This window comes from Nuphar pumila, unplaced genomic scaffold (assembly GCF_984573655.1).
Source record: "Nuphar pumila unplaced genomic scaffold, dmNupPumi1.hap1.1 HAP1_SCAFFOLD_115, whole genome shotgun sequence".
In the NCBI taxonomy this organism is placed as follows: Eukaryota; Viridiplantae; Streptophyta; class Magnoliopsida; order Nymphaeales; family Nymphaeaceae; genus Nuphar; species Nuphar pumila.
In genome coordinates this window covers 59,634-73,307 of record NW_028323178.1, presented here as the reverse complement: position 1 = coordinate 73,307, position 13,674 = coordinate 59,634, and the positions used below count along the sequence as shown (strand labels likewise).

General features: G+C 37.0%; 1 protein-coding gene across 1 annotated transcript; it reads left to right on the top strand.

Moving 5' to 3' along the window:
* Positions 1 to 3,329: 3,329 nt before the first annotated feature.
* On the top strand, positions 3,330 to 5,325 carry LOC149811209 (endochitinase-like). The gene is made up of 3 exons (XM_089994010.1): positions 3,330 to 3,741; positions 4,038 to 4,191; positions 4,821 to 5,325. The coding sequence occupies exons 1-3, from the start codon at positions 3,345 to 3,347 to the stop codon at positions 5,188 to 5,190; spliced, it is 921 nt and encodes a 306-aa protein (XP_089850136.1). The 5' UTR covers positions 3,330 to 3,344; the 3' UTR covers positions 5,191 to 5,325.
* Positions 5,326 to 13,674: the final 8,349 nt, after the last annotated feature.

The window sequence follows — 13,674 nt, the reverse complement described above, 5'->3', positions numbered from 1 at the left end:
AGACAAATTTGGTTATTCTTGTTTATTTAAAAATAATGAGTTTAAGTTATTTCTTAATTTAAAACTTTATTGAAACTGGTTCTTTATCTATGGTCGATGACCTATATTTACTTAATATTGTTGCCTCATATCATGAAACCTTGCATTCAAGTTCACGTGGTACAAAACAAAAATTAGCTAATGAGAATTCTGTTTTATTATCGCACAAGCGCTTAGGTCACATTTCAAAACAAAGAATTGAAAGACTTATGGCAAGTGAGATTCTTGATTCTCGTGATTTCACCGAATTTCAGGTTTGTGTTAAGTGTATAAAAGGAAAATAAACAAACATAAGGAAAATATGTGCTGACAGAAGAACATACATTTTAGAACATATTTATACAAATATTTGTGGGTCATTTCTTATAGCTTCTTGAAATACTTAATAATATTTTATAACGTTCGTAGATGACTATTCACGTTATGGGTACTGTATTTAATTCATAAAAAATCTCAGTCACTAGATGTGTTCAAATCATTTAAGGCTAAAGTTGAAAATCAACTTGGCAAAAGGATTAAAGCCATCAAATCTGACTATGGTGGCAAATACTATGGTAGATATGACAGATTAGGTGAACATCATCCAGGACCATTTGCTAAATTCTTAGAGAAATATCGTATCGTCCCTAAGTACACCATGCTAGGCACTTTTAGCATGAATGGTGTTTTTTCTAATTACTTCATTTTTGTTGAATTGACTTGGCTAATAAGTAGTCTACATTCAATAAATCTCAATCATTAGATCAAAAATTTAATCATCACGTTTTCTCAAATTAAGTATCGATAGAAGGTGAAGGAAGTATTGTGCATCAGTAGCACTGTAACAGTACTGTAGCACAATTAGGGATGTAATCGGATCGGATTTAGATCTGATAACTGACTGAATCTGAAATCCAATTAATTCGGCATGTAGATTTGTATGATTACATATAAAAAATACATCAAATTAGCTATCTGTGTTACCTTCTTTTTCCATTCCATCAGACACTGCTAGCTTGTGAATCCAGTTTGGCTAGATCCAATAAGTTTAGATTCAGTAATAACTAGATCCGACCCGAGTTGGACACTTTTACAAACTTACAATATTGACACACCCAAAACATAAGTTTCATTAATTTTTTCTGGTTGATATGTTGTTACAATATTGACACAACCTGATAAGAAAACAAGGACCTCCTTATCTGAGTGTGCCTCTGCACATGGATGCCCTCCATGATTATCTGCTTTTGGACCCAACAACTGACAGACTGACAGACAAAGATGGAGGAAATCAGGTGCAGGGGCACGCATCAAAGTGTGCCATGTGATGGCACCTGAGCCTAGCTCTCTTAAAGGAGGGGGCTGGCACTACGTGGCACAGTGAATAGGTGTTGGTCCCTGATCACGGAATCTGATATCCTTAAAGGTGTCAATGAGTAAGATCTGGTTTAAATCTAGGTAAGACCAAACCCGGATCTGATTTATGCTTTTAGTACTGGGTTCAGTTTGGGGTCTAACCAGACCCATCATAAGAAAAACCATACCCGGGTCCTATATATATATATATGGATTACATGAACCAGAACCCACCATACCCAGTAAATAATAGTTTTTATCTTTTTTATATTAAAAATTTATGGATCTTAAATGGAACTCAGGTCGGGGCCTGGTCTTAATATGAAATTTCACAAACCATACCTGGCTCCATGTATTAATTGGACCCTTTGAGTCTGACTTAGATTCTAATTGGACATCAAACCCTAATTTACCCTAAAGGGTTCGGTACAGGTCCGTCCCACTCAAACCCGATCCATTGACACCCTGGCTATCCTCATTCAGTATATGCACTATTTCTTTATTTTGGGCCCTTTTTCTAATGGCTCCGGAAGTCGACTCCAACAAGTTCTTTACATAGGACCCGGAAATTGTTCAATATAATTCGGGTGAAACAGTGACCCAGTGATATTCGACTAGGACTGCCTAATGAATCTGGTCATCTGCTTGCACCCAAAGGTGCACTTGGATGGGCCTCTATTTGGCTAGAAACTAGATGGAATCGGTTGATATTGAAAAATCACCAATGCCAAATCCCTCGTTCTAAAGAATTTTGAGGGATTTGGCGTTCGGTGCAAAATTCGATCCAAAACCAGTTGAGACCTTGATCTGCATTGCAACCCCAACCATCTACTGACTTTTGTTAGGTCTGTCACTAATTAGCGTTTACCTCAAGCTTGAGGAGCATGGTAAGCTTATTAAATAAGGTCATTAATAAGGCCACTCAACAAGCCAGGCTGCTCGTGGCTCGGTTCAGTTTGGCTCGCACCAAAGCACATTTAGGCTTGTCACTTTGACTCACTATTCATTTTGCATAAACGAGTTGAGCGTGAAAGGAAGGTGTTAAGCTCAGCTCGTGCGAGCTTGTACACACATAATATATATGATTTAAGTGTAATAAAAAAAGTTATGTTACAAAAAACAGTGTAGAACAGTTGGTTCGAATCTTTTTGTTCTCACTCCATAAAACACAAGTATTTCTGCACAAGCCAGTGCAGACTTGGCTCATCTGGCTCGATCTTATAATCTCGACTCACCTAGAGACCAAGTCCGAGCTGGATCTAGAAACAAACGAGTCTAGCAAGCCAAAACTGTCTGTGTTCCATTCATTCTGCAGTATACCAGCCCTGATCATTAACAACCATAGTTCTGATTCAGTTAACATCTAACAACTTTTACAAGTGAAACGAGTATGCGAAATAATTTTGCCCCACACATCTTCAACTATTTTTTATTTTACATTTTAGTGACAGTTCTGATTGTCACTATAAATAAACTCAACAGTGACCGAGTGTAAACCGTCACAGTTTTTTCATTTTCTTTTGTGAATCCATAGCATCGAGGTGAAAAGATCAAAGTGCAATATGATTGCACAAATTTTTGACTCCAGATCGAGGTACATTTAAAAACACCCTAAAGTCAGTTAACATCCATTGCACGATTGGAGTCGAATCTGTCGTCATCACCCTAAAGTCTGTGCACGTCTCTATGGCGGAGTCCTGAGTCAAGACCACACAAACTGAAGACATTGAAAACAAAAAACAAATGGTTTGTTTGTTGCTTGGGCTTCAAGTGTTCCCATTATATAATTACAAAGATAATTTAGGTTGACTTGCTGGGTCCAGCACATATCCTATTTTAAGAAAATACAGTCATTTCACAAGCGAAGGGTGCCTATTTATAGGTGCATCAATCTCATCCAAGCATAGAAGAATAATTATAAATTCTTCCCTACTCAGATTTCCTTCTTCTTTCTACTGTATCTTTCTGTCATGGGGTTCTTCTCTTTGACATTGCTGCTCTTTTCTCTGTTATTAGGTGCATTGCCTGCATTAGCACAGCAATGTGGTAGTCAAGCAGGGGGTGCTGTGTGTTCAGGAGGGTTGTGCTGCAGCCAATATGGTTATTGTGGCAGCACCAGTGCCTACTGTGGAACTGGGTGCCAGAGCCAGTGCACTAGTGGCTTGAGTTCTTTCATTTCAGAGGCTATCTTCAACCAGATGCTGTTGCATCGGAATGATTCGGCTTGTCCTGCTCATGGATTCTACACTTACAATGCCTTCATTACCGCCGCTAATGCGTTTAGCGGCTTCGGCACTATAGGTGATGATGCCACTCGTAAAAGAGAAATTGCTGCCTTCCTTGGCCAGACATCCCATGAAACAACAGGTATGAGAAGATGAATAACCCCAACGGAAATATGGCTACACAACTTAATGAGGATTGCTAATCTTGAGTATGTGATGTTCAAGACTGATCCTTCTTTAACTGTCATCTTTTTGCATGAAACCATTGTGTAGATTTTTTTTCTTTCGTTTACCACAGAAAGAAACCACACTCAGGATTAGCAAGCTAGCGTCACTGTCGAATATTTTCCCTTTAGAAATCTGCAAAATTAGACATATCTTTCCATCGATCTTTTGTAATACAAGGACCAATATGACATTTGTAAATTCTTCATGCAGGTGGATGGGCAACTGCACCAGATGGAGCCTACTCTTGGGGGTACTGCTTTCTCCAAGAGCAAGGTAACCCAGGCGACTACTGTGTTGCCAGTACTCAATGGCCTTGTGCCTCTGGAAAGAAATACTATGGCAGAGGACCAATGCAAATCTCATAGTAAGACCTCTACTAAGTTTTCACTTCAGTTTTCTAATTGAAAATTAATTTTAGACAGGTTGAGAAGGTCAAAGTTGAGTAGGATACGTAACTGGAGTGATCGCCCTTCTAAATGCGGACACGTGTCTGTTCTTAAATGTTATGTCATTAACTTGGGATCTGCAAAATTCACTCGCTTGATAAGCGATTTATAATTGAAAAGCGTCTTTTTGTCTAGCTGATTAAATCCTTTCCCTTCAACCCTAGCGAGAAACTTTTAAGGAGACATCTATCGGCTTCCGATGGGGACAAGTGCTCGCCTATGTATATATATATATATATATTGTTATTGAGATCAATTGCAAAGTCTGGACCCATCATCGGTTGTTGGCCCCACAGCAGATAGGCTGTAACCCAAAGATTGTAGGTGTTCAGGTGCAGAAGCACACAAAAGTGTCATATCACAATGCACCTTGTCCTCCCTCTATATATTGGGATGGGTTCTATATATGCACACATTTTTCAAATTGGAACTGGTTCATAGACACCAAGACCAGTTTGGCTTCTCATCTATAGGCCTTATCTCTTAATGTCAGTAATGGTATAGCTAAAAAAAACTGCCTAAAACATTATCTGTTTCAATTTTGCAGCAACTATAACTATGGGCCTGCTGGGGTAGCAATAGGGTATGATTTGCTGAACAACCCTGATGCAGTTGCTACCGATCCAGTAATTTCATTTAAGACAGCCATATGGTTTTGGATGACTCCTCAATCACCAAAGCCTTCACCACACGCTGTCATCACTGGGCAATGGACTCCTACGTCTGCGGACACGGCTGCAGGGAGACTTCCCGGCTACGGTGTAATCACAAACATCATCAATGGAGGCCTGGAATGTGGCCATGGAACTGATTCCAGGGTTGCAGATCGGATTGGGTTCTACAAGCGGTACTGTGACATACTTGGGGTGAGCTATGGCAGCAACCTTGACTGCTACAATCAGACATCCTTCGCATAGTAAGACCTCATAGTGAAGGCGGGAGCACCGATTTGGATAGTCCATATGACTTAGGATAAATAATATCCAACAACTCCTTGCTGCTTTCAGTAGCAAACTCTAATAACAGTTCGCAATAAGAATATTATCTCTCTCTCTCTCTCTCTCTCTCTCTCTCTCTCTCTCTCTCTCTCTCACACACACACACACATACGGCCACATCATAAAAGGTGCAAGCGTACGTAGTGACAAGAGTTTAAAATGCCATGCAATTCATCTGCCATGGGATGTGACTCTAAACCATGTGTTCAATCAAGGTGTACCATAACCATGTGGAGTTTGAAACTTGGCATTTGAACCAAATTTTTTCATGATTATACTGTCTTAAGACAATATGGAGTTTGAAGGAAAGATGCTATTTCTCACAAGATTTCATTGTTTTATGTGTAACTTTGTAGGGCATCCTAGAGTTTTTTGGCATCTCCAATTTATATTTTGGTCAAAGCTATGCATTCCATTTAATTATCGAACTCAATGCTTCATGAAATTCTGTGCAATCCAGCACCACCTAGCAAATGACTACATATCTCACTCTAAAACAAAAGCAAGAATCAACCAATTTCTCAAAACTAAACAAATCATACAGAAGATGGCCCACTCGCCTACTTTAAGATGAGTTTATTCGAACACGGTCCATCTGCCGATTGATCGTCCATGGTGGTGTCCAGCTAGAGAGAATGGAAAACAGAGAGGAATGGTCGTTCCTCTTTGGAGAAGGATATACAATTTAGTTTCATAGTGAATTTGGGAATGCAATTAGTCTTCACAGATTCCAACTTAATAGCAACTTATTCTCCTGTTTGAATATTAAGGCCTAGATAAAGCTCACCGAAAGATCTGCTTCTGATCTTCATGCAGAGCCAAAACATGCCACCAATCACATGCTCCATATCTCTGTTGAAAAAAAAAAACTCACGCAGATATCTCGAAACACCTAAACACTCCTTTCCATGTGCATTCTCCATTCGAATTCAAACCGGAAACCCTAAATTTTCACCACCAACAATTAGAAATCCTAATTCCACAAAAGACTCCTCAATTCCGCCAACCAACAATCAAGGTCATAAAAATATTGCACATTTTTTATGTTCTGCCGCTTGAGCACCCTCCACCTTTTCCATAACAGCCTGTCAACTCTGGGGTCCAACTGCAGATGGTGGGTGCTTAAGTGCAGCAGCACATTTGAAATGTACAATGTGATTTTCTGACGGGAGTTAACCTGCATCTATGATGTTTCGAGAATGATTGTAGGAAGATAAAGATGAATTTGAGAAATGAAACAAGGCAGGGGTGGATTTGTCCATCAGTGATAGGATAAGAGGATGATTATGGAAAAAACCCAAAAAACATGTTCCCTCACTTGATTTTGTTCCTTTAATTTATCATTAAAGTCTACCTTGGATGTAGAAGTGTACCAGAAAATGTTCATATGGACTTTGTGTTTAACAAACTATGAAAATCCTTCTCTCGTGGTTGTAAGAGTGATTCCCATTTAACTCATTTCTCACATTGCAAGCAACATGAGACAATGAGGTATCAAAATTCAAAATCACTTTTGGCATCATTTTTTCCACTCTCGAAATGACGTTATCCACCTTGTGATTTGAAATTACATGATTTTAGTTCACACTAGATGAAATGACGTGACCTTGAATCACATGAGAATAGCAAAGGTGGCCCTAATTGTGGAACCGCAAAATTTTTTAAAGCAAAAAGAAGGGGTTTCAAGAGAAAAATTTATTAAAGGATCTGAAATCCATATATGAATTTTAGAAATTGTGGGGTATGTTCTTCAAGGTTACGTACTTTTCTTCCTCCAATGAGAAGAGATCAGTCAAACCAGGAGCTCCAAATCTTTGTTTCGGGGTGGCAGCTCACGAGTGTTCGTACCTCGTATGAGAATTCTATACGAAAATGCGAGCTCGATGGCAAGAGTCATCAAAGATAAGGAAAAATATGAAAATAAAGAAATATACAAATGTTAAGGCTTTCAACAATTAGTAAACAAAATGAGCAATAAGGAAAACCGAATTTTCACCTTCGGGCTTATGTAACTTGTCCTATGTTGTTGATGAGCATGAGAGAACAAAAGTGACACTTCAGCTAGGCACGGGCTCCAAAACGAGATCAGATAAGAGACCTAAGACCTAGGCTAAGCTAAGTAGGTTCAACTTGGCTAGTCGTACAGAGATTTTTGGCAAAGTAGGATTGTAGCTAGGGTTTTGGACTCCATATACTAAAATAGGAGGGTGCCTCCCTATTTTATAGTTTTTTTGATGGATCCAAATACATTTGTTACATATTTGAGATCTGTTATTTTGGATCCAATTCATATTCTAATGAACGACTCCTAATGAACAGCTTTTTAACGATGGGTTAAAATTTATCCAAAGCATGTTACCTAAAATAGGAGATTAATTTTTATAAAAAGGTTTTGAACTCGGAATATTCCATTTTGACTTGCCGATGACATATTTTTTGAAGCTAGTGAAAACTACTGACAACAATTGTTGTGACGTCAAATGTTGCAGACGACAAAAGTGATTTGTCATCAGCGACAACTGATGATGATGACGACTGTTGGGTACGGGAACAACCTAGGATACAAGCACTAAAGACAATATGCTCGCAAAAAATGAACTCATCAAGTAGTCAAGCACATAACAAGATAATTGAACAACGAGCTTAGACCAATATTCAAAGTAAGTTTTATGAACAATCTTCAGCCAATAATCAAATTGTAAATTCAATATCCAAGGCGTTAACAACCCTTGTTCCTCACTGCCTGTTGGGCAGTCAATAGCTTCGGTTATCAAACCCAAAACAATTAAACTAAGTCACAATGCCAGACTAATATAAGGCATAGAATTTAGACATGGGACCGATAGCCAGCATCAATGGATAGGCAACGCTTTGGGCATCCAAGGAGGGTTGCACGAAAATTAACAGTGACAACACTGAAAAATAAAAAGAAAAGAATGTCCAAAAACTTAACCGGTTGGGATCAACAGGGTCGTTGGGATGTTTCACCAAACAATTGGTGTGCGTGAAAGATTATGTACCAGCAAACAATTTGGGAACAACACTTGGACCAGATTATATACCACAAAAAATTCATGAAAGATCAATATCCCTTTCCTAAACAACAATACTAAGAAGGCATTCATACATTTCATTCCACTTAAACCAAAATAAAGTTGTATAATAGTTGGCTAATATAACAATACATGTTTTGATAAAAAACGGTCCAATCAAACAATATAATAAACGACCAAAAAGAGAAGAAAGTTAAACAAGCATAGCTTGGGCGATGGAAAATGTTGGCAAAGATTCAATCCTCACACCTTCCTTCAACAACACGCGGATGGACCGGTCCAATAGTCGACGTCTGCAATTCAATGACAGTCCACACTCGACGTTGATCTCCCAAAGAGCTGAAGTTGATGGGGGCAGACACTACTCAATCGATTTCTTAATTGGCGATTTCACAATAACCAAGAAAGAAGGGTCCCCTTCTTCTTCACTTTGCTGACTAGTTACAGGCAGCATTGGAGACGAGGAACAACATTCTTTTTTTGGGGGACTAGGGTTGCCACCCCTGGAGCCAATAAGAGGGATCCAGGGTCCAACAACTATTTTTAGATCCAATGAGCTCTCTTAGTTCCCAACAACTATTTTTGGGAACCCAAGGAGATCCAAATAGTAATGTACATAAACATACCCAAATCCAATACAGAAAAATCTACTAAGACAAACCACTACACCCATCAATAGTCACTACAAGAAAAAAGCGGATTAGCGACGAACGCTATCCGTCGTTAATCCATCGCTAACGTGTTTAACGATGGATTAACGACGGAAATCGACCGTCATATAATCTTGGTCGCTAAAATACAACATAATTTATATGTCGTCAATCCGTCACTAATTAGTGATGGATAATGTTTGTCGCTTAACTGTCGTTAAATAAGGATAGGTTTAGTTTTGCAAAGAAATGTATCCCGTCGCTAAAATTTAATGATGAATATGTATCTGTCACTAATGTTCATCACCAATTGAGAAAGGGATTAGCGACGGATTAAATTCTATCATAAAACATTGACTGATTTAAATTGGCAACGAATATTAGCGACAAATATTATCCATCGCTAATCCGTCGCAAATTTAAAAAAAAAATAAAAAAGTTTTTGAAATATAAATATCGATAAGAATTTCTCGTTATATAATTTATATAACCTGTATATAAAAAATAAAGTACACATAAAAAATACATATACAAAGCAGGTGAAACAAATTTAACACAAGTTATAAGTTGCAGTACAGTCCTTGCCAAGTTCTAATTAGTTACAAGTACGTGAAATAAATTAAACTGAGGAATCTAATCCTTGCCAAGATTTGGAGCATCATCCTCTTTATTGTCTCTATCTGCCCCTCCATCCATGCCTTTATCAGCTCCTCTACGTTGATCATCTCCAGCATCCTACAAGAAAACCGAAATGTTAGTATTGATAAACAAAATATAATGAAATAAATTATATGCAATGCACCTAGTCTAATACAATCAAAGTAAATGGCTGAATGACACATAAACCAGCAATAAAGTGAAGGACAATAACAGAATTTAGATATGTGTTCTAAGACTGAAAAAAAAAATCATAGTGATTCAATCATGCAGATATGTGTTCTAAGGTTGTCAAGAAAATGTCACAGTGATTCACGGATGCATATAATGTTTATAAGGTTGTCAAATAAATGTGTTATGTATCACAATCATGCATATATATGTTATAAGGCAGTCAAAAAGCTTTCATAGTGATGAAATCATGCTTATATGTGTTCTAAGGTTTTCAAAAAACTTTCATAGTGATTCAATCAAGCATATATGTGTTCTAAGGCAGTAAAAAAATTTTATAGTGATTCAATCATGCATATATGTGTTCTAAGGCAGTAAAACAATTTCATAGTGATGAAATCATGCTTATATGTGTTCTAAGGTTGTCAAAAAACTTTCATAGTGATTCAATCATGCATATATGTGTTCTAAAGTTGTCAAAAAACTTTCATATTGATTCAATCATGCATATATGTGTTATAAGGCAGTCAAAAAACTTTCATATATGCTAATATCATGCTCATATGTGTTCTAAGGTTGTCAAAAAACTTTCATAGTGATTCAATCATGCTCATATAGGTTCTAAGGCAGTAAAAAATCTTTCATAGTTATTCAATCATGCATATATGTGTTTTAAGGTTGTCAAAAAACTTTCATATTGATTCAGTCATGCATATATGTGTTATAAAGCAGTCAAAAAACTTTCATATATGCTAATATCATGCTCATATGTGTTCTAAAGTTGTCATAGTGATGAAAGAATGCTTGTATGTGTTCTAAGATTGTCAAAAAAATTTATAGTGATTCAATCATGCATATATGTGTTATAAGGCAGTCAAAAAATTTTATAGTGATGAAACAATGCTTATATGTATTCAATCATGCATATACTAGCTTGAAATCTAATGACATAAAACAAATTACATGAATCTTTATACCTGACGGGCACTTGAGCTCATGTTGAATTCAGACGAAGTTTCTCTGTCCCAAAAAAAGTTGCATAACTCATTATGGACAAGGTTGAGAATGACTTCATGTAAAAAGTTATGCATTTTGTCCTCAAGACACTGACAGACACCATCCAAAGATATAACAGGGTCAATCGGACGGTGAGAGTTGATGCTGGCAGGAAAAACTCTCAGAGCCCTTGTTGTAGGAGGCAACGACTGGTGTGATGTTCATGTTACTCTCAAACCTAAACACACGACCTTTTGTGGATTCACCTGTTACAGTCACCCATGCTGCAGGATCTAAAGGTGGATGAGTAGAGTTATCGCCATATCGCTCTACCATCTGTTGCTCGTATGACTCCTACAAAGTAATGATTACAATATAAATTAAAAATTTCAATGTTTATGATATTGTAATTCATAGTAACTTGTATATTATAATGTTTATTAATACAATAAATACATACCGATGTCGTTCTTGCCTTCTCTGATATAAACTCTCTTATGCTCTTACGTTTATGTGTTTTAACAAACACATCCTTGTAAGGCACAATGCCTCCTTTTTCTGCTTCCTGTAAGGTTAAATGATAAAAAAATCAATTAAAAAGTATGCAGAAATACTTATAAATTGGACAATATATATATATATTAATGAGTTATCATTTTCTTCAGGTGGCTCCCAAAAGTCCTAGATCTATCTGTGTGTAGTTGGGCATCTTCACTCGGTTTTGTGCAGCTTTTGCTGAGCGGTTTCGAAATTCATTGCTCGCCCACTTGTCGCACATTTCCTCCCAATAATCTCTCCTGACGGTAGAAGGGCCATGGCCCTTCCACTACAGTGGATCATCTATCCCTCTAGCTGCTTTTATTGTTGCAGTATTCATATTATGCAGCATGTTGGTAAATCAATTGGCAACCAACCACCTTTTGCCACACTATCCTGGCGTTCTTCTCCTCGTTCGCAGTCGCGAATTGATGCGAAACCTAAAAATACTTTCAGAAAGTTAACACACATGACTATAACAAAAAATTAAATATGAAACACATTAGTTATAATAAACGATTGCATACCATGAATGATGACAATAATTGTCCAACACCTCCTTCGAGTACTGTTTTCATTAAGCGATCAGTCCTGAAAAAAGCTGCAGTACTGACTTTCTAATTTTTTATACTACTTCTTGTAGCTCGAACCTTGCGTTGCACATGAATTGATACACATTAACAATCGACTATCGATATACACTCTTTATAAGATAAGTATTGGACAAATGACAATGAAATACTTATAGTCGACTATCGATATACACTATTTGAATGAGTCAGCGTATGTCAGACTGAGAAGACCCTGTATCCGGCGTTGTCTCGTGACATGTATGAATAGATGGTGTAGGTGGGTCATGTGTAGACGAAACATCACCTATAGAAAATTGAGTTAGAAATTCACACAATGCACATTGAAACTAATCAAGTATACAATTAGTTAAATGATATACCTATCAAAGTAGCCTGTGAAGATGAAGGCTGAGACTAGCTACCACTGGGTGCTCGACCACTATGACCTACACGAGCCATATCTATATCATCATGGATACATAATCAAATTGAAAACAACTTCATGCAATATATTCAAATCATTGCATTACATTGCAATATACTTAAATAATTCAAATCATTTACATCAAATCATTGCAATACATTGCAATGATTTACATCATTCACATCAAACATTGCAATACATTTAAATCATTCATATAAAACATTGTCATACATTCAAATCATTGCAATGCATTTCAATATATTCAAATCATTTAAATCATTCACATCAAACATAAGGTATGTATTACAAAATGTATTTCACTAGCTCGAGTATGCTTCATCATCACTTATTTGACTTTCATATTCTTTTTCTTCCTCTTTTTTCAGTTCGTCCTCTTCTTCTTCATTGGACGCCCATCCACTTAGTATATCATTTGGATCACATTCTTTCATATGTATGTCATCGGACAATGGAGATGTCACATGCAGATCATGTGTGACATCGTGACCATAAGAGAAGTTATACATATCATCTGATTAATAGTAATCACCCTCTTCAAAAATCTTGTCTTCCTGTAATTGATCATACTCGAGGTATAGTTTAGACTTCACCTTGCAAACTGCTCACCATTCATTTCTATCTGAATTTCTTGTATTCGGATATGAAGTATAGTAAACTTGTTGAGCTTGCGATGCTAATATGAATGGTTCATATGTTTCAAACCTTGATTTATGATTCACCTCCACAACACCTGAAGCTTTGTTGACTCTTGTTGTTGTGGGATCAAACCAATGGCACTTGAATAAAGTTACCCTGTTATTTATACCTAAGTAAGTCAACTCTATTATTTATTCTATAACACCATAGTAGTCAAGTTCATTTTCACTGTAACTGCAACCCTTAACACATACGCCACTATTGTTTACACCGTAGTCTTTTATATAGAATCGATAACCATTTACGATGTATCTGTTGTAACATTGCACAACTTTGGTCGGACCATTTTATAAATCACGTATTCCTTGGTCCTTAACATCACCATGACGGACCTACAAGCATAAACAATGACTGTAATTACGACCAATTAAATAACATATTATTGTTTACATAGAAAGAATGCATGTCATCGTCCTTACCAACTCTTTCAACCATACCACAAACTTATTTTCACGTTCTTTTTATAATTCTGAATCAGTGAGATGGGGAAGTTCTCTTCGCAACTCTAGATCAAATCGTCTGCACTTAACAAATAATTATATTACAGAACCATATAGGTAGAGAACTTAGTATAACATATTATGTATACTTACTCGATGTAGGGGTCAATCTTTAAGCAATTAAAA